Genomic DNA, 27,972 nt, shown 5'->3' on the forward strand with positions numbered 1-27,972 from the left:
CGGTGGGCGTGGTAGGGGGGTAGGAGTGGGGCTGGTGAGGGCAGTGGGGGGTGGGGACAGTGGGGGTTTGGAGGGATGGTGGGGTTGCGGGGAGGGAGTCTGGGTGGAGCCTTGCTTGTTCCCCTGTAGCCCCCTGCTCAGCTCTGTTTGCCGATGGTAAAAGCAAGGAATGCTGTGGAAGGGAGGAGGGAGGAGGGCACGGATCTCCTTTCTGACTGTTCCCCGTCTCCCAGCTGGTGCCCCTGGGTGAGCTGATCAAGCACAGCACCTCGGCTGTGGATCTGTCCACCTGCTTTGCTCAGATCGGCCACACTGCCCAGCAGCTGGACTGGCCCGACCCAGAGGAGGCCTTCATGATCACGGTCAAGTTCGTGGAGGTGCGGCATCTTCCCCGAGGCCTTCCCGCCTTCTAAGGCAGCCTCATTCCCGCCCACCCTGGTTCTCCAGGGCCTGCATCCCCAGTCCTTGAGATTCCTGTGCGTTCGCCATTTGCCCCTCCTGGGTGCCCCCCCATGGACCACCCCCTCCTCACCCCAGGACACCTGTCGGCTGGCCCTGGTGTACTGCAGCCTGATAAAGGCCCGGGCTCGTGAGCTCGCTGCCGGCCAGAAGGACCAGGGCCTGGCAGCCAATATGGTAAGGACCAGAGCTAAGGGTTGGGCTGGGATCGGGTAGAGACTGCCCACCTGCCCCTATTCAGGAAGCTCTGCATCCCTGTGCCCTACTGCCCGCAGCTGTGCGTGGTGGTGAATGACATGGAGCAGCTGCGGCTGGTGATCGGCAGGCTACCTACCCAGCTGGCATGGGAGGCGCTGGAGCAGCGGGTAGGGGCTGTGCTGGAGCAGGAGCAGCTGCAGAACACGCTGCACGCCCAGCTGCAGAGCGCGCTGGCGGGGCTCAGCCACGAGATCCGCACAGGCGTCCGCACCCTGGCCGAGCAGGTACCTTGTCCGACCCACGGTGACCCTGGCCCACCCATCCTCAGCCTAGAGCCTCCCCCCCAGCAGGCTGGTATCCAGCCCCCACTCCTTCCCGAACCTAAACTCAGGCCCTGGCCTCCGCCCTGCTGTTCTGTGTCCGCAGCTGGAGGCGGGCATTGCCAAGCACATCCACAGCCTGGTGGGCGTCAGGGCGTCCGTGCTGCCGGAGGATGTGAGTGGCCTCCCCCTCGCTGACCTTTGCCAGCTCTATGGGTCTAAGTTTGTGAAGGAGAACAGGTTGGGCAGGAGGCTGGACGCCATGGGTGTCCGAGAGAAGTCCCCCAGGCCAGCGTGGGCAAGGACCGTCCCCTCCTGGGCTTCCTTGGGTGCTAAGGGGAGGGCCCGGGACATTCCCCGAGCTCTCCTCACGTGGTGAGTGTAGGCGGCCATGGGGCAGGGTTGGGACTTCGCTGCCAAACAGACCTGGCGCACCCTTCTCGGCTGCCTCCCCGCACAGCTGCCCTATTCACACCGCCCGCTGCCCGTCTCCTCATCTGCCAGCAGGGATAGTAAGGCTTACCTTCGATGGCTGGGAGGCTCCTCACGAATCCATCATTATTCAGGCACCCACTGTCCAGGCATTGCCTAGGTACGGGGACATGGGGCAGTGAGCGCCGTGACCAAAGCCCTGCCTTCCTGGAGCTTACATTCTGCTGGGAGCGGGGAAAGCAGAACCAAGTGTGTCTGTAACTAGAGCTGTTGCCGTGACTAAATATACTGTGTGTGTGAATATGTGTATATGCACACACACACACACGCACACACGCACACGGTGCGTTAGCCAATAGGTGCTAAAGAGAAAAATGAAACACAAGAGAAGTGGGACGTGTCGAAGGCTGTGTTTTCAGAGAGGCCTGGGAAGGCCTTACTCAGTGGTGCCGGCGGAGTCAAGACCTGCAGGAAACAAGGGAAGGAGCAAGAGCATTTCTGGGGGAGGAGCAGCAAGGTGGGCAGGGCCGGGTGGGACCAGGATGGGCCGAGCTGGACGTGCTGCCTGCCCCTCTCCGCAGGCCATCCTGCCCCTGATGAAGTTCCTGGAGGTGGAGCTCTGCTACATGAACACCAACCTGGTGCAGGAGAACTTCAACAGGTCCGTAGCAGCGCTGCCCCCGGCGCCCACACTCACCCCTGCCCCACCTGCCCCCCTTTCCTGCCTCCGCATCGTTCCCAGGGGAGGAGGCCACTAGCTCTGCTTTAGTGCTTGCTCTAGGGACAGGGAGCTCACTTCTTGATGTCCTTTCTCCATGAGCCCCGGGCCATCCGGCCTGGCAGGCTGCCCCCTAATGTCACGGGCAGCTGGCATTCCTCTCCCATGATTCAGGGGCAGTGGGGGATGAGGCCGAGGGCGTGGGGTCTGGACAAGCTGGATTCAGCCTTCAGTTTCGCCGCTGCTGGGGATGCTCTCGAGTGGATTGCTGTATAGTCTTCTGTGTAGATGACCGTAGTTCTGGCCTCTATTAAGGACTAAGTGAGTCACTGAAGTGCTGAGAGCAGAGCCTGTACAAAGGAAGGGGTCATGAGCTGCAGGCACAGTGACAATGGTGATGGTGCCAGATCCTCCAGGCGGCCACAGGCCCTGCCCCCTGCTCCACTCCTAGTGATGGGGGGTGGGGGCACGAGAGTGCACCTTCTTTAAAAAATTTTTATATATATATAATATATATATATATATATATATATATATATATATATATATATATATATATATATATATATATATATATATATATATATATATATATATATATATATATATATATATATATATATATATATATATATATATATATAATCAATATATATATATTGATTTCAGAGAGGAAGGGAGAGAGAGAAAAAAAAAATCAATGATGAGAGAGAATCATTGAAGCACTGATCGGCTGCCCCTGCATGTTCCACTGGGGATCGAGCCTGCAACCCAGGCATGTGCCCTGACCAGAATCGAACCTGGGACCCTTCAGTCTGCAGGCTGATGCTCTATCCACTGAGCCAAACCAGCTAGGCCAGAAGCCCACCTTCGTTATTTCTTAAGCCATAGAATGCCAGTTTTGAGCTTTGATTTTCACCTAAAATGGAATTTAATCTCCACCGAGATAGGAGCTTTACTCTCCACTGTCTCAAAAGCCCTTAGAAGTGTTTGGTGCACGAGTGTGTGACTAAGTTAGCGACTTTGAATGTCAACCTCCACGCTCTCCACTGCAGATTTTCGTACTTAACTGCCTGGCTCCACTTTCACACGTGAGAGTTCAGCTATTTCAGGTGGTTATTAGGCCTGTGGCTTGGCTGCTACTTTTTCCTCCCAACAGCTAGCAGATGCTTCTCCATGCGGCGGGCTGAAATCCTATTCGTTTTGGCCACTGCCACCTTGGCCCATGATCAGTCATGGGGAGCAGCCTCCCCACCCCTTTTTTGTTGAGGTTGATAAGCCTGAGGAGGCTTCTGCACGAGGTTGGGTCCGGCTGCCCTAACCCCCAACTGCCCGCCCCCTGCCCTCAGGAGGCCAGCCCTCACTCCCTAGCTCCCTGCCCGGGCCCTGGCCCCAGTCTCACCTGTGAGGCAGGTGGGGGGTGAGGAGAGGAGGAGCTGTGGATGGGCCTCGGTCCCATGAGGTCCTTTCTCAAAAGCATCTCTGCTTCCCCGTCTTCGTCTTTCTGTCCTGTGTCTGGCATCCCGCGGCTCCTCACCCAGCCTTTTGACCCTGCTCTGGACCCACACGCTCACGGTGCTGGTGGAGGTGGCCAACGCCCAGAGGAGCTGCCCCCTGGCCTCTAGGAGGCTGAAGGTTGCGCTGCAGGTAAGAACCCAGTGATGCAGTGATCTCCCTGTTGGTGTGTGCGCGGGGTCACCTCTGATGTGTCTGCTCATCCTCTAGAACCTGGAGATCTGCTTCTATGCCGAGGGCTGTGGCCTGCCGCCTGAGGCCCTGCACACGGCCACCTTCAAGGTACGGGCCTTTGGTGGGTCTGGGGTGGGGGAGCCAGCCCTCCTGTGCTCACCTGTGTCCAGGAGAGCCACGTAGCCACAGTACCTAGCACCAAATGAAAACGTGGGCCCGTTTAGCCCTGGCTGGTGTGGCTCAGTGGATAGAGCCTCAGACTGAAGGATCCCGGGTTCGATTCCGGTCAAGGGCATGTACCTCGATTGCAATCCCTGGACCCGGGTCACGGTGCGTGCAGGAGGCAACCAATCGATGTGTCTCTCTCACATGGATGTTTACCCCTCTCTGTCTCTCCCTTTCTTCCACTCTCTATAAAAATCAATGGGAAAATCTCCTGGGGTGAGGATGAACAAAACAACAAAAAGACCATGGGCCTCATTTTCCAAAAAAAGGAAACAGCAGCAGCAGAACATTAAGCCGGGCGTGAGGGTCTGAGCATGTGGAGGGGGTGCTAGGGTGGCTCGCCCCTCTGCCAGGCAATCCTGAGGGTGTGTCCCGGCCTGCGGTCCCGGCGCCCAGAGCTTTCCATGTCAGATTAACGTCGCCCTCTGGGCCGCGAGCTCCCGGAGGGCAGCGCCGGGCCGAGGCGGAGGGTGACAGTGCAGGTGACTTCTGGGCTGGCCGTTCACAGGACCTGCAGAGGGACTTGGAGCTGCAGGCGGCCTCCAGCCGCGAGCTCATCAGGAGGTACTTCAGCAGCCGCCTGGAGAAGCAGGTGAGGGAGGTCCCCCCACCTGGAAGAAGCTGCGCGTGGAGCTGCTCAGCGCCTCCAACCTGCTGCCCCTGGACGCCAACGGTGAGTGCAGGCTGCCCGCTGGCCACGGGTCCCGGGGGCTCTGCTCGCCCAGCGGGAGCACTGGGTGCATTTCCCCCGGATGGCCGGGAGGGGGCAGTGCTGCCGAGCAGGGCACAGCCGCAGGGAGTGGAGGCTGGACAGGGGGCTGGGGTATCCTTGGCCGTTGTAGCCACCCACCCCCGCCCCCGCCACTTGCCAGGCTCCAGCGACCCTTTTGTCCAGCTGACCTTGGAGCCCAGGCACGAATTCCCCGAGCTGGCTCCCCGGGAGACCCAGAAGCACAAGAAGGACCTGCACCCGCTGTTCGATGAGACCTTTGAATTGTGAGTGGGTCCCACGCTCGCAACGCTTCCCCAGCCCTGGACCAGCTCCCGCTGACTGGGCCCAAGGGGCTCCCCTGAGGTGACCTCGTTTGGGTCCGTGGGAGGGGCACCTGGGACAAGGGTTTGCTGGCATCCGTCCCCAGCCTGCTCCCTGGGAGGGGCAGGGCTGCTGGGGGAGACTCCCCTGTCACTTCCAGGGAAGGGTCCAGACCTAAAGTCCTCTGTTGCCCAACACCAGCGGCCCCGCCCCGGGACACGCCCCCTGACTTAAAGCATCGGCCCAGTCCGAGCATCAGACCATGTGGCCTTGGCAATCCCTCCCTCCCCCCAGGGTGGGTGTCTCCCTCCCAGTCCTGGCCTGTCCTCCGGACCAGGAGGCGAGCCCATGAGTGGGGGTGGGTGGAGTGGCAGTGTGTGGGGTGGGCAGCCGAGCCCCGCTCTGCCCCCCACCCAGCCTGGTGCCTGCTGAGCCGTGCCAGAAGGACGGGGCGTGCCTCCTGCTCACGGTGCTGGACCACGACAGGCTGGGGGCCGACGACCTGGAAGGGGAGGCCTTCCTGCCCCTGCGCTCGGTGCACGGCCTGCGCGGGACTGAGGAGCCTGGGGAGGTGCCGCAGACGCGCCTGCCCCTCACCTACCCCACGCCCAACGGTAGGCCTGAGCCCCGCGCTGGGGGTGCAGGGGAGGGGCAGCCTGTCAAGGCTCAGACTGAGGCCCCCGAGGTGAAGCCGTTGGAGCCAGCGTGGCGGCTGATGTTGCTGAGGCCTCTGGGTCTATCAAGAAGCCAGCGTCACTGACGCCAGGCCAAGTGTAGGGACTGTCTGGTGGGGGGAGGTCACATTTACCTGGGGAGGGGCCATCTTGCTAACAGGAGGTCGCGTTTGTGCACGTATGGGCCAGCTCTACTTCCTGACATATACTATTAACTTTTTCAACCCGTACCACCACCCAATGAGGCAGATACTATTATTGCTATTTTATAGACAAGTAAACTGAGGCAGAGGTTAGCTAGCCTGAGGTCCTCATATTAGAAGGTAACAGTTGCCTGCTGTCCCCTGCACTACCCAGGCACTGCCCCCCACCCCCCAAACCTAACCCCCAAATGCCTCTCTTCACAGGGGACCCAGTCCTGCGGCTGCTTGAGAGCAGGAAGGGGGATCGTGAGGCCCAGGCGTTTGTGAAGCTGCGGCGGCAGCGAGCCAAGCAGGCCTCCCAGCATGCCCCACAGCCTGGGAGATAGCCCTGGAGGTTGGGCCCCTGGTAGGGACAGGCTTTCGTGGGTGGTCTGGTTGTCCCCACCGCAGTGCAGCCCTCCGGCCTGGCCTAACACTCAGAAGGGCTCTGCCAGGCTGGAAGGCCGAGTGCAGACCCCTCTGGTCTCCTTCCAGAGCGGGACCCACGGTGCTGGGGACACCACCAGCAGTACTTATATGTGTTTTCACAGTATCTTCCATCTGTGTATGTCTGTGTCCAACTTTCCTCTTCCTAAAAGGATACCTGTCATATAGGAGTGCGCTCCCTCCCCCCCCCCCCCCCCCCCCCGCCTCAGCCTTGGCTCAGCATTCTCGGCCAAATCCCACACCAGGGGCGGGGAGGTGGCTGTGCATCTCCTGCCCTTCTCCTCTGGGAAGTGCTGGCAAAGCAGGGACTCAGCCATCTGTCTCCCGAAACCTATTCCAGCCACTGTGTGTGTGTGGGGGTGGGGGAGGCTCCCTTGGGCCTCTTCAGCCCCCCACTCAGACTCACTGGGGCCAGCTCAGCATTCTCGGCCAAATCCCACACCAGGGGCGGGGAGGTGGCTGTGCATCTCCTGCCCTTCTCCTCTGGGAAGTGCTGGCAAAGCAGGGACTCAGCCATCTGTCTCCCGAAACCTATTCCAGCCACTGTGTGTGTGTGGGGGTGGGGGAGGCTCCCTTGGGCCTCTTCAGCCCCCCACTCAGACTCACTGGGGCCAGGGCTGTGGGCACAAGTGCCCTGGGGGCGGGTAGCCATAATGAAGGAGCCCAGGTCCCCTCCTGACGGGGCTGCCAACACCCAAGCTAAGGAGCCTGGAGCCAGGGACCCGGCTCTGCCAGGAGAGAGCTGGCAGGCAGGGGGGCTGGCATGGAGGGTGGAAGCCGAAAGGCCAGCTTGGCTAACCATATCTACTGAGGACATCTCCCCGAGCCAGTACCGGCACCTAAAAATGTTCTTAGCAAAAATAAAAAAATCGCAATCCGTCGTCCTCAGAAAACATGCTGTTGGCCTACAGTGGGGCCCGGGTGTCAGGTCATACAAACCCCCGCCCAGCCTGCAGGACACCTTGGGCTGCCCCTCCCTCCCACGTCACAGGTAGGGAGTAAGTGTGGGGTAACTGATGCAGAAGCAGATGCGGGGCAGCTGGTATCACTGATATTTGGGCCAAGAGCTCTGAACAGAACACTACCAGGCCCACCCATTTCTGTGGTCCTGCCCCGCACAGGGGCCGGGAACTCCAGGGGGAGCACCGGGAGCGGGGAGCCTCCCCGGCACAGGCTGGGGCTGGGCGGCTGCTCTGCACGGCAGGGCTTCGAGGAGCGGTCCCAGCCCTGCCGGGGGCAGTGGCCTATGTGCTGGGAGGCAGCGCCCGAGGCCGTTGTCATTCTAGCTGCGTGACCCTAGTCAAGTCCCTCACCCTCTGAGCCTGCACAGGGTGACGTGGGGGAGGTCTGAGATCGCTCCACAGCCCTCTTCAGCTTTGAACTTCTGAGGCCACACAGAGAGGAGCCCTCAGCTGTGTTTTCTCACCCACCTACCGGGCCAGCTGAGGGCAGGGGAGGGAGGCAGTGGCTCAGAGGCTGGGACTCGGCCCTCAGGGGGCAGGGTGAGGGCGGGACATCTCTGGGCCTGGCTTTCTCTTCGTTTTTATGAGAAGCCCTGGTTGTTCCTCCAAGAAACCACTAGGGCCCTGCGTCCTTCGGGAAACAAACCAGTGGCAGCTGTCCATCGAGCCCTAAAGAGGAGAGTCATAGGACCCTGAGCCCCCACAGCAACCACAGAGCCCAGGGAGCCCTTGGGCCTCTGCTGGCGCCCAGCCTGTGTGTGTGTGGGGGGGGATAAGGGGGTACAAGCTGTTTCCTCAGCCGGGGCAGAGCTCCCAGCCCAGGTGGGGGCAGGGCCCTGACAGGCACAGCTGAGCTGGCCCACCCTTCGTCCAGGGGCCCTCAGCTGGGGCCGCACTGCCCTTGCCCCATGCAAACAAGCTACCATTGCAAGTTCATATTTTATTCCCAATAAGTTTGGAGCTTTGTTGATTTTTGCATTTTTGTAAAAAAAGAAAGTTTTCACTTAATTCATTGAAAGCCCTTTCGTGCTGAGCACAAGGGGGGCTGGGGCCCGAGCCTCGCGGCGTTCTTGCTCCCACCCCGGACACCCAGCGCCGGCAGCGGTGGCTGCCCTGCGCCACTCCGCCCTCCACCCGCTGCATCTGTCTGTACAGAACAATTTTAAAATGGAAGCTAAGACACACTATACATCGGACAGGCACGCACACACATGCACACGGCGTCCGGCCGAAGCGGCAGGCCGTCAGCTGCACTCAGAGAGCACCAAGGAATGCATTCGGAGCCCCTCCTGGCGGAGGGGGGCAGGGCCCGGGCCCCTGGTCCTCAGCCCGCAGCCATGGGGGACAGCTGCAGGCAGCAGGGGGTGGCGAGAGGGCAGTGCCAGCCTGGTAGGTGGCCCTGGGGCCAGGGAGGCTGCTCAGGGGACGGGGAGGACTGAGGCAGATCCCCGGCCTCAGGAACCTGAGGGGTCCAACTCCCAGGCCTTGACCCTCGAGGGCTTCAAGGGCCTGGGGTTGGGAGCGGGGCTACTTGGGCCTGCCAGCCCCCAACGATGCACATGTGGTAAACCCAGGAGCCAGGCTGGCCCGGACCCCAGCACTCCCCTCAGGCCTCAGGCCCAAAGCAGGTCTGCCTGGGCCTCTAAGCCCCTGGCCCTGGCCTGGGAAGTGGGGGACCAGGGCCTGCCCTGAAGGCCTCTCCTCTCCCCTCGGCCCCTTCTAGCTTCCCACCTCCCTTGCTCAGGCCCCAGGAAAAGTTAAAAATAGTTAGTCCTGCATATAAAAGAGACAAACGGACTCCCTGCCGGAAGGCGGTGGGAGAAGAGGGAGGGGGAGGGGGGAGTGGGCAGGGGAGGACTGCAAAATAGTTCTTCTTTTAAAAAGTGCTTGGTAAGTCTGTTTTAAAGTGTGTGTCTATATCTACACACAGATATACACACAGATACTGTCACACTGTTCGCCCACGCATACCTGCACACGCACGGAGATGTATACATATACATAATCATATACATATACATACATACATACATACATACATACATATGTGTATATTGTTGGCACGGCAGCACCGCACGGTTCTGCTCCTGACACTTAAGGCATTTCACCGACTGCATGTGGAACACGGCCTGCGGGGACAGGGACATGGTGGTCACTGGCCGGGCCTTGGGTCAGTAAACGGAGGCTCAGTGCTCAGGAGGCATGTGTGCAGGCCCCGGCTGACAAGTCAGGGTCAGGCCGATCACATCATCTCAAGACTCCAGATTTCCGCTTGGGCTGTGGGCCGAGTGGGGGCGTCGGAGCCGGGGGAGGGAGGGCCAGGGCTTTTCCTCGCACTGATCTTGCAGTGACCCTAGGTCCCCAAACGAGGACAATGGGGCCTGGAGAGGGCAGACAGCCCTGAGGGTGCATGGCCACCTGTGAGTGTCTGCTGTTCTCCAGGACCCCCAGCCTCCCCCATCCCCGGTGCGCCACAGGATGCAGCCAGGGTGCCCTGGGGACCTCCCCATTCTGGAACGTCTGCTGGTTCGTGCAGAGCTCAGAGAAGCCATCAGGATGTGACTTAGGTCAGCGCCTGCCCTCAAAGTGCTGGGGTGGGTGCGGACCCACTTCCTACTTCCTCCCTCCCCAGTGAGTGGCATTCCCTTCCTAGCTCCCCTCCACCAGGATGGCGTCCCCGGAGCAGTGAGGACCCACCAGCGTCCAAACACTGGCTGTGGCCTCAGATACCCCCACCCAGTGTTCCCTGACCTCCTAGGCTGACCTTGTCCACTTGCTCTAGGCGGGCCCGCAGCTGCTTTTGGAGGGAGTAGAGGGTGGAGAGCGAGAGGGCCTCCAGGTCGGAGAAGGCGGGCAGGGCCTGCGGGTCGGGCCCTGAGTGTAGCCGCTCTAGCTCCTCCCGCAGCTTCTGCACCTGCACCTCCAACGCGTCCCGCTGCTCCCGGGCCAACTCACACTCGGCGCCCGCCGCACTGGCCCGCTCACCAGCCTCCTCTGCCTCCTTCTTCCAGGCATCACAAGCCTGTGGGCCAAACACGCAGCACCTGGTCACGGTGCCCCTGCCCCCGTCCCTGGGAGCGGAGCGCTGGGAGCCGGTATGAGCCACTGTGGCTGCGGGGCCTGCTGGGGAGCCGGGCCAGCTGCCTGGGGAGGGGGCAGGGAGGGAGCTGACGCTGCCTGCAGAGAAGGGAGGTTCAGGACCTGCAGGAAACCCTCCGTGGGCAGGGAAGGGGGCTGGGCCCGGAAGAGCTGCCCCGGGACAGAGGGCCCATCTCAGAACCTGGAACCTGGACGTGAGCCCCGGAGTCAGGGCTTTCTTAGGATAGCCCAAGGGGTGCTGGGACCCGACCACGTCAACAGCTCAGAGCTCCGGGTCTGGGCACCAGCCACCCGGGCTCCTGCCAGGGGGAAGGAGACCACCACCAAGTTTCCGCTCTGTCCTCCGGGGACCCCGGCCTCCCACCCCCTGTGCCGTGTGAGGGACACGAGCTGGATGCCACCAGGCCGTGGGGAGGGTGGGTGTGGGGGCCCGTACCTGCTTGGCCTGCTTCCAGGACTCCTCCCACTGCTTGATGGTACCGTTCGCTTCCTCGAGCTCCTGCCGAAGCCGGGCCAGCTCGGCAGCCCCGGGTCCTGACAGGAAGGCAGGGGATGTACCCGGGGAGAAGCTGCCAGAGGCAAAGTGCTCCCAGATGCTGCTGTTCATGCCGTTCAGACCTGCCAGGGAGGGGAGGAAGTTCAGCGCTCTGGAGGCCCACCCGGCCCTGCCAGGCCTCCCAGGGGCCTCGGTGCCAGGCTCTGCCAGTGCCAGGCTGGAGAGTCTGGTGGGGACCTGTAGGTGCTGCGGTTGAGTTAGACCTACTGTGATGCCAACCGCTACTTATCAGCTGCCACTGAAATGTGAGTCTCATCCTCATCTACAGGATGGGGTGACGGCCCAGGGAGCGCTGCACGGAGAGCAGCCTATGAGGTGCTCATCTGTAGTGGCGACTCAGGCTGCACGGGGGGCGCCTTCACGCGCCCGGGTGAGGGCTGGGAGGGGCGTTGGGGAAAGACAGGCCAGGCCTCCGATGACAGCAGAGCTGCGGAGCAGGAAGAGCCAGAGCCCAGGGCCACCCCGCTTTATGGCAGTAAGGAGGCCAGGACACAGGCTGCTCGACTCCCATGGCCTCCTTTCCTGTCTGCCAGGCGGCCCACTCACGCCCCGCGCCCACTCACACCCCTCGCCCACTCACGCTCCTCACCCACTCACGCCCCTCATCCACTCACCTGTCCCCCAGACATTGGCTGACACTGTGTGCCCTGCTCGGGGCCCCCGGGCAGCCCTAGCCCCCAGAGCAGGACCCACAGCCACCTCTAGCCTCATCCTGCCCCCATTGTTCTGGCCCAGGGGTGGGCAAACTTTTTGACTCGAGGGCCACAATGGGTTCTTAAACTGGACCGGAGGGCCGGAACAAAAGCATGGATGGAGTGTTTGTGTGAACTAATATAAATTCAAAGTAAACATCATTACATAAAAGGGTACGGTCTTTCTTTTTTTAGTTTTATTCATTTCAAACGGGCCGGATCCGGCCCGCGGGCCGTAGTTTGCCCACGTCTGTTCTAGGGACTCCTTTCCTGCCTCCTTTCCCACTAATCCAGCCAGGATTTTCTGGAACCAAATGGATTTAAGACAGTGTCCTCCAAGCAACACCAGTGCACCCGCAACGTGACGGCGTGTCCTGTGTGGAGACCCCGCCATGTGAACGGGCTCAGAGCCCGCCTGCCTGCCCAAGGCGGGGACCAGATCACTGCAGCAACACACATCCAGCAGCAAGCGCTGCCCCGCCTCGCCCCGGCTCTCTCCGAGAGCAGCCACTCCTCAAAGGGGGCCCTCTTTTTAAATTTTTTATTTATTTAATTTTTTCCATCACCATTCATCTCCCCTATACCCTTCCCCCTCCCCACCTCCTCCCCCAGAGGGCCCTCCTGACCTCTAGGTGCGGTTCCTCTTATTCTGAATCCCAGCCCAAGTCCTCTGACTCCGCACAACTGCTCTAAGTATGACCTCATGTCTGTCCCCTGCCTCCCCCAGGGCCACGGCGCCAGGCCGGCAGGGACAGTGCAGCTCACACTGTACCTATGAAACTGCCCAGTGACCGCCGGGGGAAGGAAGGGATGTGTGGCCAGTGTGCAGAGCTGCTGGCCTTCAGAACAGGGGACAAGTCAGACAAATAGGAGGCTGAAGTGTCAACACAGAACAGACACCGTCTAACCGCAGGTGCTCGGGGAGGCACAGCACAGCGCAGGGCACGGTCAGTGAGACCGGGATCACGGCACGGAGCCGGCGGGAAACGGGGGCCCCCTTGGAAAGGGTCTGACTGTCAGCCACTATGCTGTACGCCTGAGACCCGTACAAAGTAACACTGAAAGTGAACTAACTGAAAAATCAAACAAACGGAAAAGGTGCTAAGACATCACTGCGCCGCCCTGACCTCTGCAGTGAGATGAGGGAAGGTCCCAAACACGGTCAGAGCCCGGAGCCGGGTGCGCAGGTGCCAGCACCCTCTGGGGAGGGGGTTTCTGAGCCCGAGGAGCTGGGGGGCGGGGGGGGGAGTAGCAGCTTCTGTTTATGAAGAGGCAGCAGGTTGGTCCCTGCTTGTCACTGGTTTGGCTGTTACCTTGGTGAATATTCGCGTTCCTACACGTGGCAGGTAGCGGAGCCGCAGGTCTGCACGCACCTCCAACCACTACGCCTGGCCCTGCCCTCCAGAACCCCCAGTCCAGCCAAAGGCCTTCGGGCCTGGAGCAGGGTCTCCCTGGTGCCTCTTCCTGCCAGGAAGGCCGCGCTGAGCCAGGCCTGAGCCGGTCAGACCGCTCCCTTGGCCTCTTGGGACAGGCGGCTGTGAGCCTGCCTCCGGAGCCCGGGCGCCTGGACAGAACCGCCACACTGACATGAGGACAGACCAGGCCCTGGCGGCTCTGAGCTGCTTCTCAGTGCGCCCTGGCCTGTGCCTCACAACCACCGTATGAGGTGGGTGCTGCCACTATAGCCATTTTACAGCGGGAGAAACTAAGGCCGAGAGACTGTGTCACCTGTCCAGGATCACACAGCGAAGGGAGGCACGGGACAGGAGCCTGACTCACCTCCCAGCCCAGAGCCCGGCTCTAACCTCCCCTCTGCACTGGCTCCAGCCCTGGACGCAGAGGCCAAAGGCACGTTCCCAAAGCCCAGTTCCTGTCCCAGGTCTCAGTGCGCCACTTCTTACCCAAAGATCCATGTGAGGCTGAGGTCCCCAGAAATGTGTTTTCCGACTGGCTCAGGTGGCCCTGGGGCTGCTGCAGGAAATGTGAGGAGAGGCTGACGGGAGGGGACGGGGATGCTGAGTGGAAGGAGGCGGAACTGCCCAAGGAGCCCGGGATGTTCACCGGCGCCGAGCTCTGCAGCAAGCTGCCGCCTGCAAGAGAGGCCGGGAGGGGCCGGGTGAGGGAGGGAAGCCATGCGGGGCCATGCCAAGTAGGGCACTGCTCCATCCACCCACCCTGGGCCAGATGGACCCCTGGAGCCCTCCGGCCACCCTGCCCACCGCAGCCCAGTACCGATGGTGGTGATGCCCGGGTGGGGCACGGTGCTGCTATCGAAAGTCTTCTCCAGGGCGGCCACCCCAAACTCGTTGAGGTCCAGGTCATCCAGGGCAGACTCTAGGAGCAGAGCGATCAGGGTCTGAGCCTCCCAGTCTCCCTGGGCACACAATCCCCAAGCTCCAGGCCTCGCCGCTTGAACCCACCTGCCCTTGACCACCTCATCTCCTGCCCCCGCCTCATCTTCACGCTCCAGTCCCACTGGACCGTCCTCTCCTGAGCCTCTGCCTGGGGCTGGGCTGCTCCTGTCACACGAGCCCCGACGCTGTCTGCCTAGCAAGTCCAGCTCCATGGTCTCCTTTCTGAAGCCTTCCTGGACCCCCCGGGAGGGTCGGTTCCTGCCTCCTGATGTTAGGGTTCACACGCTCATCTCTGAGCTGCTGAGGGCAGGCTCGTCGCTGGGCCTTCAGGGGCTAAAGCATAGGAGGTGCGCGACAGATGTGCCCTGCCCTCTGCTGACTGGCCCAAGGGAGGGGCAGTGTCCCTCCTTGATGTCCTCGGGTCTGGAACCCCCGTCTCTACACTAGGGCCTGGCACAAAGGGGCACCCATCCGTGATGCTGACGGGGAAGAGCCGTAGCTTCGATGGCCGGGGACCCCGAGGCCGCTGTGCAGCTGTTCACTGCACAAGGAAACCCGCTGCGAGGGAGTGGGCGCCCAGGGAAGAGGCGGCTGTGCTCTAAGGGCTGGCCCTGGCCCTACACCTTGGGTCCATCTCTTCTTTTTTATATATATATAATTGATTTTTTACAGAGAGGGAGAGGGATAGAGTTAGAAACATCGATGAGAAACATCAATCAGCCGCCTCCTGCACACTCCCTACTGGGGATGTGCCCGCAACCCAGGTACATGCCCTTGACCGGAATCGAACCCGGGACCCTTCAGTCCGCAGGCCGACGCTCTATCCACTGAGCCAAACCTGTCAGGGCCCATCTCCTCTTTAGCTCAAAGGCCAGAGTGCCTGCCCTCCAACCCCAGTCAGATGTCTAAAGCCCGAGTCTCACTCCAGAGACCTCGTGCCTCTGGGTCCAGATCCAGGCCTGGACTTGGCAACAGAAATGGCCTAATTACCTATGACCGACTCTACCGTGTCACTGGTGGGGTAGAAGGGCAGAGCGTTTGCATTCATGCCAGGGATGCTGCTGGTGCCCGCGGGGCTAGGGGGAGTAGCTGCCAGGCTGGAGGTGATACTAGAAGAGATGCTTGAGGTCAGGGGGCTGCCCACGGGGAGGATGCCCAGCATGTCCTGCAACGAGAGAGTAAGGAGAGGCAATGAGATGCCCACCCAGGAGGCGCCGGCCAGGCGCTGGGTGGGGCAGAAGGAAATGGGGCATCAGCCCTAGTCTGGTTGCCCCCACGCCCAGATGGGGCCCCACCCACTCAACACCTAGTTGGAAGGTTGGAGGTTACAGGGCCACTCACCCCTACATTCTTGCATAGGGGAACGGAGAAGTGAGTCCAGTGCCTGGCAGTGTAGACACTCAATAAGTACTTTTTGACTGACTGATGAGTGACTAGGAGGTGAGGGGCTCTAGGGCCTGACCCACCCTGTCTGGATTGGGGCTGGTGCCCCACCTTAATCCTGCCCTCAACTTGGGGGGAAAGCATGCCCCCCGCTCTCTGTAGCCTCCTGGGGCTGTGGGCCTGGCTGGCCACAGCAGGTGCCAGAAGGGGGCTGAGAGTTTGGTACCTGTTTGGGCTGAAGCAGAGGCTGCTCTTGACTTCTGGGCTCTAGGGAGTGGGGTTTTAACTTGGCCTGAGGAAGGTCAGAGAGCGGGAGATGAACATGGTGCTGTGGAGGCCTCTGAGCCCAGGCATCACCCACCTGCCATGGCTCACTGAGGCTGCAGGGACAGCCACCTGCACTCCCCCTTCACGCGCATGCCCCTGGCTCTCCCTCATGCCTACTCCTTCCCTCGCCCGGGAACCAGGGGCTGTGCCTCTCTTCCCGGGGACTCCTAGCGTCAGAGAAGCCCAGTGAGGGGCGGCCCCATCAGGCAGCACAGGGCAGGGGAAAGGCCGGCTGTGGGGTGCCCCCATTAAAGCTCTGTGACAGCTTCTCTAGCCTTCCCATCTTCATCTGTAAAAAGGGCCGGCCTTCCTCACTCTGCTCAGCCTTGGAGGCTGAGGAGGGGGCTGAGGAGGGGGCTTCCTAGCTGCGGGTCAAGCTGCTCCTTGGAGCAGAAGGCTAACCTCACCGGGCCGCCCCTCACCCCTTACCTGGCATTTAAAATTCTTCAGGAACTCGGCTCCCACCTGGTCTTCCCTCTCGAAGCCAGGAGCCTTCTTATAGCTGCCAGGGGCCAGGCCGGACTCCCCAGGGAAGACAATGCCCTCCAGGTTTGGGGGTTTCCTCACGGAGCCCGGGGGGGAGCCGCAGAGGTTAGACGGGCTGCCCAGGCTGCTGTTTCTACAGAGGAGCTGCAGGAAGGGAGCGGGCTGGTGGGCAAAATGCAGGCCAGGGCACGGCCTGCCCTCCACCTGCCAACGGGCAGCAGCCCACCCAGGAGACCCAGAACCTGATGCGGGAACTGTGTGTGTGTGTGGGGAGCGCAGTGACAGAAGGCTCTGTCCCCTCTACCAGCACTACCTGGGCTGACTAATGCAGGCTCTGGGGACACTAAGCCCCACCCCCCACCCACTTCTGACAGAGAAAATAACTCCGGGGCAGAAAGGGAAGAAGCCCAGCCCGACTGGCATGGCTCAGTGGGTGAGCGTCAACCTCTGAACCAGGAGGTGATGGTTCGATTCCCCGTCAGGGCACAGGCCTGGGGTGTGGGCTCAATCTCCAGTGGGGGGCGTGCAGGAGGCAGCCGATCAATGATTCTCTCTCATCACTGTTGTTTCTCTCTCCCTTTCCCTTCCTCTCTGAAATCAATAAAAATATACATTAAAAAAGGGGGGGGAGAAGCCCAAGGCCTCCTCCCCAAGCCCAGGCTGAGAGGGGTGAGGGACATGAGAGGCAGGTGCCCACCCATCCCCTGGACAGGCACGTACAGTGCTGAGGTCAGGGGCATGTGGACTGGAGGGGCTCACGGGCACCGAGTCTCCGGCAGCAGATGGCATGTACAGGACGGGACCCGGCTGCGTGGGGCTGGACACAGCGGAGGAAGGCTGCAGCTCATCACTGAGGGCCGGCTCTGCAAGACACGGGGCCGGTGTCGGCAGGCTCTGGGCCAGACAGCACCTGGGTCTCCATCCCAGGACCCTGCATCCCTCCACCTAAAGGGAAGGCTTCCACCTTATCTCTACCAATTATCGTGTGCAAGTTGTATTCACGGCGAGTCTTCACAATGAAGACAAGACCACAGTCTCCATTTCATGGATAAGAAAACTGAGGCTCAGGGAGGCAGGTAAGACGACCAAGGTGACAAAATTGGGGACCGAAGAGTGGGGACTTGCGCCCCGACTGCAGGACTCTAGAGCCTGAGCCACGAATCGGACCTAAGGGAGCAGCGTGGCATTTTGAGGGACAGCCCTGCTCTCAGCAGGGAGGGCTCAGCAGGGCAGAGAGCCACGTTCAGCTAGTGATGTCTGCCACGCACGTGGCACGGGGTGACTGCTGGGACCTGCCTGGAGGTTGTCACCCTGCCTGAGCCTGCGCAGGGGGAGGAGGGGCGCGGGGCGAGGACACTGCCTCGGGACAAGGGGGCAGCTTACGTTCTACGTGGGCGAAGGCGCAGAAAGGTCCGCGGGGACAGCTGCCCGCCTGCTGCATGTCGTTGCACTTGGTGGACTTATAGATCTGCAGGGACAGCACAGGCAGGCGGTCAGGCGTGGCAGACGCAGGCGGGTGCCCACGGCCTGGCAGTTAGACGGCCATCTCCTTCTCCTTCCCGTTTCGCTTCCCCAGGTGTCTCCCTGCCAGCTTCCTACTCAAACTCCTGAAGCAGACACTGCCACCCCATGCCGAGGGCACCCGCCCTCCTGGGATCAAACCAGCCCTGACCCACCCTCACAGGGCTCTTCCCATGCTGCTCCCCACTCAGGGTCCTGGCCAGGGCTGGTTTGTGCCCCCGAATGTGCCCCTGGGCACTGAGGGAGCCAAGATCGCAGGTAGCACCTGCTCACCCAGGGCATCCTGGGCTGGGACCTATGCTGGGCCGAACTTCCCACCCTGCTGCCTGTGGCCCATAAGGTGGTCTGTCTGTCTCTCTCTCTCAGGGTGCGCTGTGCTCCACGGAACCAGGGGAAGGGACAGCATGTGCCTCGATGTACCTACACAAGACCCCGCACACTGATATGGCTCCAGGCCAGGCCATGGGCCAGGGGCTGGGGAGCTATGCCTGGGAGGCTGCTGGTACGCAGACTCACAGGCTCTGGTCTGGAACACAACTGTTCAGGGCTTTATTTTTTACCTGGATTATAAGCACCACGCATGGTGCAAAACCCAGCATGGCCAGGGCGCTGTGCTCTCTCTGTCAGGCCTAGGGAACAGCCTGGGAGCAGAGGGCCGCTTGGTGAGTGGGGCTCAGAACAAGGGAAGTCGCTGAATGAAGGGGCAGGGCCCCTTTAGGCACTGCTGGTTGGGGAGCCTGTGGCTCTATTCCCTCTTCCAGGATGGAGTCAGGGTGGGCTCTGCCTTGCTTCCCCAGGAGGCTGTGTGAGGCCACCCGCCCCAGGCCCACCTCCGGGTGGAACTGCTGCTCCGTGCGGGTGTGGCAGTACTGGCAGGCGTCTCCGTTCTCGCACTTGCCTGGGTCTCCCCACTCATCCCCGTGTTTCACGTTTGGACATGGAGACGACCTGGTCCAGTGAGAGGGTGGGGCACACGGATGCCAGAGGGAGAGATCAGGATGTGAGGGATGCCAACTAGATCCCTGCCCCGGACCCAGAAGCGGGCCCTGCTGCTCTGCCCAGTTCTGCCCGTCACCCAGCTCCTCCCACTGAGCACTATGGGGCCCAAGGACAGCCACGCCGCAGCCACCACACTTTCTCCATCATGGCTCAGCCCTACAGACACCCCTCTGGATTAGAGCTGAAGGGGCCTCAGAGGGTCGGACCCCAGATCCTCCTTTCATGCTGGGAGGACCCAGGGGGCTCCCGTCCTGCTATCCTGACCAGCCCCTTGTCCCTGGGCCGCCCTGACTCCGGGAGGACAGTGGAAGCCGCCCTGCTGGACCCCATCCCCGCCACCCTCCCTCCCTGGCGGCCCTGCCTGGGAAAGAACCTGTATTTGTGCTTCCGGGGGCTCCGCCGCCGGTCCTTGCTGTTGTGGTAGTAGGGGCAGGCATAACCCTGGCGGCACAGCCGCGGTGGCTTCTTGCACGGCTCCGTCTTATAGTTCCCCAGCACGTACGCGGTCTCTGCACGGGCCAGAGGCGGGGTCAGGCGGGGGGTGGGGGAAGGGAAAGGGAAAGGAGAAGCCACTGGAAGGGTCTAGGAGCTGAGGCTCCTGAGAGAGGTAGGAGCAGGGCCACCTTTTCAAGGGCCAAAGTGGAGGCTGAGATAAGCCAGGCCAGACGTCAGGAGGATGCTGTCCTCACTGGACATAATGCTCACAGGGTAATAGGGCACCCGTGGGCGGTTCACGAACACATGTATTGTATACACGCACAAGTACGCATGTGTGAAAGCCCCGGAGAAATGTGGGGTGCACCTGGGATGATGGGAGCAGACCAAGGCATGTCTGGGGAAACTCCCCAGAAGTGCCCCTGGGGCTGTTGGCTGGAAGTAAGGGGGTGAGGGGGGACGCCCCCCTGCGGAGGTGGTGGTGAGCCGGTCCTTCGGGCAGGAGCAGGGTGCCGACAGGCTGGTGGGGGGCCTGGCATCTGTGGGCCACCGTTACCTTGCCAGCGCGGCTCTTCACTGAGGATCTTCTCTATCATGGCGTGGCTTGCAGCCCCAGCGGACTGACCCTCGATGCTGCCCTCCACGGGGGCCTGGCCGTTCTGCAAGGCCTCCATGGCCTGGAGCTCCCTGGGAGGGGAGAAGAAGGGAGGGGCATGAGGGGGAGGCACCAGAGTGCCAGTCCTGCGATCCACCTGTGGTACTCACCGTGCGAGCAGCCAGGCCCCCACCCCGGCCCACAGCCATCACCCCAGCATGGCGTCCAGCCCACCTGATGTCGTAGACAGGGGAGCGGAGGTCATGGGGCCCGTGGGCAAAAGCGCAGTGCAGGCCGTTTTTGGTGCAGTTGCCTTTGGAGTCCGTCTCGTGGATGCAGATTCCAGTTTTGTAGTAACGCAGGTGGTACCTGCGCTCAGTGTCCCCTGTGGTCCGGTGCAGGAAGGGGCATCTAAAACATGGAAAAGGGGGAGGGGGTCACTCAGCTGTGGCCCCTGCAGCTGAATGAAGGTGGTCCGTCCATGTATCTATCTCAGGATGTGCTGGGCTCTGAGCGGCCGGGCACTGGTGAGAGCCACCTCCCTTCTGATGTGGCCCTTGGGCTGAGCAGGAGAAAGGCCCGTGTAGGGTTTCCCGCAAGTGGGAAAAGGAGAGGGGCCTCCCCCGGGTCCAGGCCACAGGAAGCCGGGCCAGGCTGCAACAGTGCCCCCCAAAGCAGCTGGCTGCTCAGACTCTGCCTGGCCAAGGACCTCTGGCCCAGGAGGCGGGGGGCACTTCTGAGGGCGGGTCCAGACACTCACTCGTCGCCCTCCGGGCAGAGGCCCGTGGCCTCGTCGTACTTGGTGCAGTAGACGTCGGGGCTATAGTTGAAGGTGCCGTCCCGACGGCGGATGGACCGGCGGCGGCGCTGGTTCACGAAGTGCCAGTGGAAGCAGGTGTAGGGCCGATGCTGCGTGCATTTGTGTTGCACAAAGAGCGGGCACTGCTCCGTGCGGAACTCCTTCAGGTACCTGCAGAGACAGCCCATGGGGTGGGCCAGGGAGGAGAATGAAGCCTCTGGTCGCCCAGCAAGAAGCTGGCCACATGTCCCCTGAGGCTCTGCTCTGGGTGCCAGTGTCAAGGGGGCACCAGAGGGCCCAGAGCAAAGGCTGGACCTCAGCCTGCGGATCTCTCCCGATGCCCAGGTCCCAAGCCAGCCTGAAGGGTGGGCACCAGGCACCTCAGGGCCCTCGGCAGCCAGCTGTCTGCCGTGGTGACCAGCGAAGGCTCCTGGTTTCCCATCAAAGGCTGCAAACCAGAGCGTGAGGAGCCTCCCGCAGACGCCCTGCGGGGTTCTCTGCTGCCCAGATGTGCCTGCCAATTAGCCCCCAATCCCAGGAGCAGCCTGGGCTCCAGGCTGATGGCCAGGGAGGCTGCTGTTGGGAGCTGAGAGCCCAGGTCACAGCATCCTCTCAATTACTGACTCAGTCCTACTGTCCTGTCTACCTACCTCGTCCCGGAGGCATTTCCCAGCCCCGCCCAGGGGAGTGTTTGGGCAGGAGTTCGGTTAGCAGCATCTGAAGAAAACCTCTCTCAGCCTCGCCTGTGGCCGACCGCTCATCCCCCAAACGTGTACCTGCAGCCAGGGTGTTTACATCCTGACTGTCCTGCCCCTGGGGGCTCTGTCTGGCCTTCTGGCTTCCTCCCAACCTTCACCTCTCTCCTTCGCTCTGCAGGTAACAGCCAAGACATCCCCAAAGCCCCTCGCCCATGCGCCACCCGGTGAAGGGCCCCAGGTCCCCCTCCCCCTGACAAAGCATCCGTCCAGCCATCTGTTCACTCTGCGGGTCCAGGTGGAGGCTTTCCTAGATTTGCCGCCCCTCCCCCACGGCAGGTGGTGCAGCCTGTACTCATTCCCTCAGGCCCTAACAAAGCAGCTACAAATACTCCATAGAGAGCACTGGATGACAGGGAGGAGGAGGATGCTTCTAGAAGGGGCAGAAGGGAGTGTGGAAGGAGCCACACCTGGAGCTGGAGGACATGGGACATTTGCTGAACGACTATAACATGAAATAAAAGCGTCTCAGAAAGGGCCACGTCCACAGAACACCAGCGGCAGTTTCACAATGCCGCCAGGGCAGAGCACTGACCCTGAAGCCAGGCCTCCTCCCTGTGGGCAGCATGGCAGCGCAGGAAGCCTGGGCCTCAGCAGACAGGGCGGGCAGTCCTGCTACCAGCCGCTCAGGAGGGGAGGCCCCAAGGACCAGTCTAGGCAGCAGGGAGCCCACTTTCAATCAACTCTGACGAGATGAAGGAAACGTCTAACCTTCTGCTTAAGTCACGAATGGAACTTACCATCCACCACCTCGGAGCCAAAATCCCCTTCCCCACCCTCTCCACCTTGTGCCAATGGGCAATGCAGTGCCCACAGGCCAGGAGAAAACCACGTGGAAATCACTCGTGTATTCTCACGGATTGAAGTGAAACAGAAATGATCAGTGGAAATGCACAGTCCCGTTGAGCTCCGACACATCTTTCCATTTTAAAGGTGTGAACGCACAGGACTGAAGAAACTAAATAGGCTGAGCCTCACTGTTCAGTTCAACCAGCTCCCAGGAAACCCACGAGGTCCAGGGGTCTAACCCAGGAGGGAAGACCACCCACCACCCCCTCCATCTTCCAAGATCTGGGGAGGTCACAGGGCCATAGGACTGAATTCTTCACTCCCATCTCCCAGGAACACAGCCGCGCACTCAAGGGAAAGGACTACAGCTTCACGTTGAGAGGCCTACTGTGGCCATGAGTCGGAAACCGCTCAGGCCCTGAGGAGGTAGATCTGCCAGGGAAAGCCATGACTCTGGCCAGCAGAGGGCTCCACAGAGCCTGGAGGACACAGCGACTGGGCATTGCTTCACTTGGCTGAGGAGCAGTGCCTTCATGCTTGCCCCACGGGGGCTGGCTTTAAAGCAAAACCAGCTTTCACTCCTTCCCCAAAACATCACATTAACTATCCCAATAGTGGTTCACTTGTACACGTAAAGGATTATTATGGAAGTAACATGCCCACTTAAAGGGCAAAATCACCCTTCATCCCACCATTAATAATGCTAGCCTTTTGGTAAATTTCTTCCCAGTATTTTTATATAGATAGCATCATAACGTATCATCGTGCTAAATTGTTTTACAAAACTATTAATACTTTTCTCTCAAAACTTATAAAATCAAATCCAGTTTTTAAAAAAACCAAATAATATGTTCAACATTATTGGAGTATCTTTATTTTCTGAAATTCTAATAAATAAACAGCAAAATTCAAGCTACTTGACATCTAAAAGTAATCACTTGCCCTCCTAAAGCAACAGTGATGACACAGAAGGGATAGCAGTAAGTCAGTAATTATAGCACTTAAATCAAGTGCTCAGCCACCATCTCGACTCCCATCTAAACTTCAAATCCCATTCCAACCGTCTCACCGAACAGATTCATCACGTGTGTCCCTCTCTGGGGAGGGTGCGGGGAGAACGTGAACACACGGAATCAGCAGAAAGGCATCAGAGGTGCCGGCGGCAACACCGTGTACATGGAGGCAACAGGGACCGAGCAGCTGATGCTGGAATTGAGAATCCAGCTCCCGCTGCTTCTGGAACATGCTTTCCTGGCCTCACTGCTGCCAGGACCTGCTCCCCACCCAACAAAGTCATCTCTAGAGCAGGGTCAGCAAACTTCTTCTGTGAGGGACCAGATAGTAAAGTATTTTATATTTTAGACTCAGAGGGTCAAGACATCAAATTGAGGATGTTAAGTAGGTACTTATATAACAAGAGAGAAAACAATAAAGCACAAATTTTTTATTGATGATATTCAAAATAGAATAATTGGCTACAATGTTTTTGTAATACAGGTCTACTAATAAGAATGGACTTGGGAGGGATCATACTTGCCAGGTTGAGGTTCCTTTCATCAAAATTATAAATGTTCATCTGTTAAGGCTAATTCTGTAATAACAGTTTACATATTTCATTTTGAAGGCTTGGTGTAAACTGCTTAAGTACACAGGTAAATGGATCCTGAAATATGGAGATTTCCTTTGTATTCACATCAACATGCAAGATCCCTGCTAGAACTGTAATTTGTGTTTGGAAATCACATCTGTGGTAAATTTGTGTACAAATGGAGATCTCACCTGTGGTGCAACTTTTGACAGTTCAGTGTATTAGGCAGCTTGACAACGTACGTGTCAAACATTAGTTGTCCAAGTGGCTTTACTGCAATACAAAGTTTGCATATAAGTGATGATTTGCCTTGTGATTTTGTAGTGAATTCACTAAAAACATTATGAATCTGCAGCAAAGCTAATTTCCAAAGCCATTCATTGTTCAATAATAGTTGAAAATGATTCTTCTCATTCAGAAAAATTTCAATATCAGCCCTGAACTCAAAAAATTACAAGAAAACTTTACCATTGCTAAGCCATCAATTGTGTAGTAAGGCATGTCAGAATATTCAGCTTCTATTTCTGACAAAAATTCAAGGAACTGACTGATGATGGTTAAATCCACAAGCAGGAGTGAAGCTCAGCACTGATCTTAATGGCTTATTAACACCAGTCAAAAATGTTCTGCAGATTATCTGCTAGTGAACAATATAGTAACTGTACGCTTTAAACACCATACATTTTCCTAAACTTCGTAAATGCATGTTGTGGAATCCTCATAACAACCTCAAGCGACACTTATCTATAATCTACTATTGTCCATATTCATATAAACCCTACTGGCTACTTTCTCTCCCCCATACATATTCCTAGAGAAATTTAGTCATAGAGTTCACACTTAATGGCTTAGCAGAGATGCTTCATTTTTAAGTTTGAGAAGAATACTTTTAACTTCAAGGGGAATTAGAGCAGATTAGTAGATTAAGAATACTAAATTACACAAGTGTGTGTGTGGAACATATATATTATATATAAATATACATACATCTTAAATATCTTAAAATTTGTTGAAAATCTTTTCTCTGTTTTAAAGAGCTTTAGGTAAATTGCTACTAGTTGTAAATTCATTTTTGTAAGGACACACATTGTTTTGACATCAAACATAACTCAGAAACGATATAATTTTGTAACAATAACCATACCAGTGGAAGTTGCCAAAAAATTACTTTTAAAAAACGAGGCCAAATAAAGCTAAAACTGGTGCTTGGCAAATATTTGGACAATTTTGATAAAGTGCTATAGAGTTATAGAGATTTGGCTTCCAAATCTTCTGAAGTGATCCTGGTTTAACATTCTCTCTGGCAGAAAAAGCAAGCAAATAAAATACGCGTCTAGTGAATGTCTCAGTGTGTCTGCACCTTTAAGGCAGGCTTTGATCCTGTAACTGGCTTTCAGCCAAAGAGCAGCTGTGGTTAAGGCCAGAACGAACCTCTGTAACAACGACACTACCCTAACACAGGATAGGTACAGACACAGGAACCCACCGGTGCTATGGGCACTTAGGGGAGCAAATGCTTTAGGGCCGGGGAGCCACTCGCTGGAAAATGACTTCACCCACTCCTCACGGAGAAAGTCCTGGCCCCGAGGACTCAGGAGTCATGAACGCTGCAATGTTGATAAACTAGCCCTATGTGTCCCTGGATCCCTCTTTCTATTGCTGTTCCCTGGCCCTAAGGATCCTAGAACTGGTAAAACCGCGGAAAGTTCCTGTAAGCAGCACTGACGCCACTGGCCTGGAGAGTGGGGGGAGCACTGAAAACCCTGGTCCACTGCTCCCTGTTAGGGAACACCTTGACTTGATTCAGTTTTCCCGTCACAGACGCCTGAAAAGCCTCCAAGCTGGTGAACACGTTAGTATCACATTTAAACTGCATTGATGTGTTGTTTTGTACCGTGTTTTCTGTGCAACATAGTCTTTGGCCCTGGGAGAGCGGATCTGTTCACAGCACAAATCCATTGTGTGAGACACAGGCAGCGGGATGGAGGCTCGACGGAAAATGGGGACTGAGGTGAAGATGGATGCGGAGAGAGGCGTGTGCTCTGAAGACAACCCTGACCCACCCGTGCCCTGTGACCTAAGAACCTACTCTAGTGTGCATGTGGCCAAAGAAAGCGTTTGCTCACGGCTGCCGAGGGAGACAGCATGCAAGTGAGAGCGTTAGCGTGGGCCTCGTTCCGTTACTGGCCGGGACAGTCCTTACGTGGTGCTAAGTGCCAAGCACTGTTTTAAGCTCTTTACATACATTAACTCACTTAATCCTTCTAGTAGCTTCATGGGACAGGTACTATTGATATCCTCCGGAAAGTGACACACTAAGAGGGGAGTCACGTGTCCAATGTCCCACAGCCAAGTGACAGAGCTGGGCTTCAACCCAGACAGCCTGGCCTTGGAGTCAGGGCTCTTATTTTATTTTGTTTTTTTAATATTTTTATTGGTTTTAAAGATAGAGGGAGGGAGAGAGAAACACTGATGAGAGAAACATCGATTGGCTACGTCCTACACCCTCTTCCTGGGGGACTGAGCCCACAACCCAGGTATGTGCCCTGAGCTGGGATCGAACTGTGGACCTCTCGGTGCACGGACACAACTCAACCAAATGAGCCGCACCAGCAGGGCTTCACCACGTTTTTCTTACCTGAGCTACAGGGAGAACAAGAGTAGCAGCAAATAAGCATAACTGACTCTGGCAACTTTTCGTTCAGAACATGCCAGGGAGGTCTGACAGCCATAATTACAATACCATGAAATAAGTCACCAAAAATAAACACAGAAATGTTAATTTTAACACACTCCACTGATTATTTAATATTCACTTTATGTACTCATTATAAAGGACTCGCAGTTCAATAGTAAAATTTAACTGTGTGGATTTTTTTTTAATAAGAAAATACAAGTACAGGTTTCTAATTTATATTGTGTTTGGGTAGATTTGATTTAGACAAACCTTAAGGTGACAGGCTAATAAATGCCTAGCACCTCTTAGCAATAAAAGTGACATCAAAAAGATACAGCAATGCTCTTACCAAAATTAATAAAAGCTTAGCTACTCTTTAGAACTAAGGGGGTAGTTTTGTCAATAGGCCACAATTTCATAGGAAGGTGGGAACACAGGCCTTCCCCCTCCTCGTTAGAAGTCATTCTGTTAGAACTCATGGTGGCCATATGGTGTTTCAAGTACTAATAGGAAACAAACGCGTCAACTTAAGAATACAAAAAGCAAACTGTGATATAAAGAATAAGGAAAGGGAGGAACCACTCTTTTTTTGTTTTACTGATATCATTTTAAATGCCCAAAACACATGGCCTGTCCTTAAATGCCCATGTGAACATTAAACCAATCATCACAATACCTGAAGACTAGACTCTATTACATTCTAGCAGAACAGCCACCTTCTCTTCTACCTCCCACCCACTCTAGGAAATAACACAATTCATTTTACAAAGACACTGGAGAAATACGCTTGTTTCTTATAATGGCTGTCAGTTCAGAGGCAATTATGACAATTTTTTTATAGTGAGGAAGTTAATTTTACTTTCCAAGGGAGGAAAGGGCCAGTGCATTGCTGGTCAATACGGGGCCAATTCAGACAATTTAAAGTACAACTACCAACAACCAGGAGTCTCAAACTTGACTGTTCACTTTTCATCTCAAAAGCATCTCCAAGGACTTACGAGTGCACTCACTAGAAGGGATACACCAGGACTAAGGCACTGAGGGGGGAAAGGGCGCCAAGGAGCTTTGCACACACTGAATGCTGCGGCCAGGCCTGAGGGCATGTGCTCTAAGGCCTCTCTACTAGTAGGGACTCACATGCATTGATTTTTTTTTTAAACCCTTTCTTAGCCGAAATCGGTTTGGCTCAGTGGATAGAGCGTCGGCCTGCGGACTGAAAGGTCCCAGGTTCGATTCCGGTCGAGAGCATGTGCCTGGGTTGCGGGCACATCCCCAGTGGGAGATGTGCAGGAGGCAGCTGATCGATGTTTCTCTCTCATCGATGTTTCTAACTCTCTATCTCTCTCCCTTCCTCTCTGTAAAAAAATCAATAAAATATATTTTTTAAAAAAAACCCTTTCTTAAAAATACTGAGATGTAATTTACACAACATAAAAGTCACCATTTTATAGTGCACATTATTGTACTTTTTAGTATATTTACCATGTTGTGCAACCTTCACCAATTCCAGAACATTTCCATCACCCCATAAATATCCCCTATATCTATTGCAATATGCACTGATTTTACCCAAAGTTT

General features: G+C 57.4%; 2 protein-coding genes across 2 annotated transcripts in view; one reads left to right on the forward strand and one right to left on the reverse strand.

Moving 5' to 3' along the window:
* The window catches only part of UNC13D (unc-13 homolog D (C. elegans)), a gene marked incomplete at its 5' end in the record, with an annotated part of 12,738 nt that extends 6,275 nt beyond the window's left edge, over nucleotides 1-6,463 (forward strand). Inside the window, 12 exon segments of the mRNA XM_015563302.1 lie at nucleotides 222-377; nucleotides 538-636; nucleotides 735-941; nucleotides 1,084-1,152; nucleotides 1,991-2,070; nucleotides 3,669-3,774; nucleotides 3,853-3,924; nucleotides 4,550-4,631; nucleotides 4,634-4,714; nucleotides 4,914-5,037; nucleotides 5,492-5,688; nucleotides 6,156-6,463. Of these exon segments, the coding sequence (XP_015418788.1) occupies nucleotides 222-377; nucleotides 538-636; nucleotides 735-941; nucleotides 1,084-1,152; nucleotides 1,991-2,070; nucleotides 3,669-3,774; nucleotides 3,853-3,924; nucleotides 4,550-4,631; nucleotides 4,634-4,714; nucleotides 4,914-5,037; nucleotides 5,492-5,688; nucleotides 6,156-6,277 (1,395 nt within the window).
* Nucleotides 6,464-8,793: 2,330 nt separating this feature from the next.
* Nucleotides 8,794-27,972, reverse strand: part of UNK (unkempt family zinc finger) — a 23,449-nt gene continuing 4,270 nt past the window's right edge. The window contains exons 2-17 of the mRNA XM_006762789.1: nucleotides 20,547-20,756; nucleotides 20,021-20,197; nucleotides 19,748-19,878; nucleotides 19,130-19,265; nucleotides 18,588-18,705; nucleotides 17,620-17,704; nucleotides 16,957-17,099; nucleotides 16,180-16,380; nucleotides 15,650-15,715; nucleotides 15,031-15,205; nucleotides 13,919-14,020; nucleotides 13,588-13,776; nucleotides 10,875-11,056; nucleotides 10,104-10,361; nucleotides 9,383-9,468; nucleotides 8,794-8,848 (exon numbers count right to left, since the gene is read on the reverse strand). Coding sequence (XP_006762852.1) covers nucleotides 8,794-8,848; nucleotides 9,383-9,468; nucleotides 10,104-10,361; nucleotides 10,875-11,056; nucleotides 13,588-13,776; nucleotides 13,919-14,020; nucleotides 15,031-15,205; nucleotides 15,650-15,715; nucleotides 16,180-16,380; nucleotides 16,957-17,099; nucleotides 17,620-17,704; nucleotides 18,588-18,705; nucleotides 19,130-19,265; nucleotides 19,748-19,878; nucleotides 20,021-20,197; nucleotides 20,547-20,756 — 2,314 coding nt within the window. The remainder of the gene's footprint in view (nucleotides 8,849-9,382; nucleotides 9,469-10,103; nucleotides 10,362-10,874; nucleotides 11,057-13,587; nucleotides 13,777-13,918; nucleotides 14,021-15,030; nucleotides 15,206-15,649; nucleotides 15,716-16,179; nucleotides 16,381-16,956; nucleotides 17,100-17,619; nucleotides 17,705-18,587; nucleotides 18,706-19,129; nucleotides 19,266-19,747; nucleotides 19,879-20,020; nucleotides 20,198-20,546; nucleotides 20,757-27,972) is intronic.

Source organism: Myotis davidii, unplaced genomic scaffold, assembly GCF_000327345.1.
Source record: "Myotis davidii unplaced genomic scaffold, ASM32734v1 scaffold539, whole genome shotgun sequence".
Taxonomy (NCBI): domain Eukaryota; kingdom Metazoa; phylum Chordata; class Mammalia; order Chiroptera; family Vespertilionidae; genus Myotis; species Myotis davidii.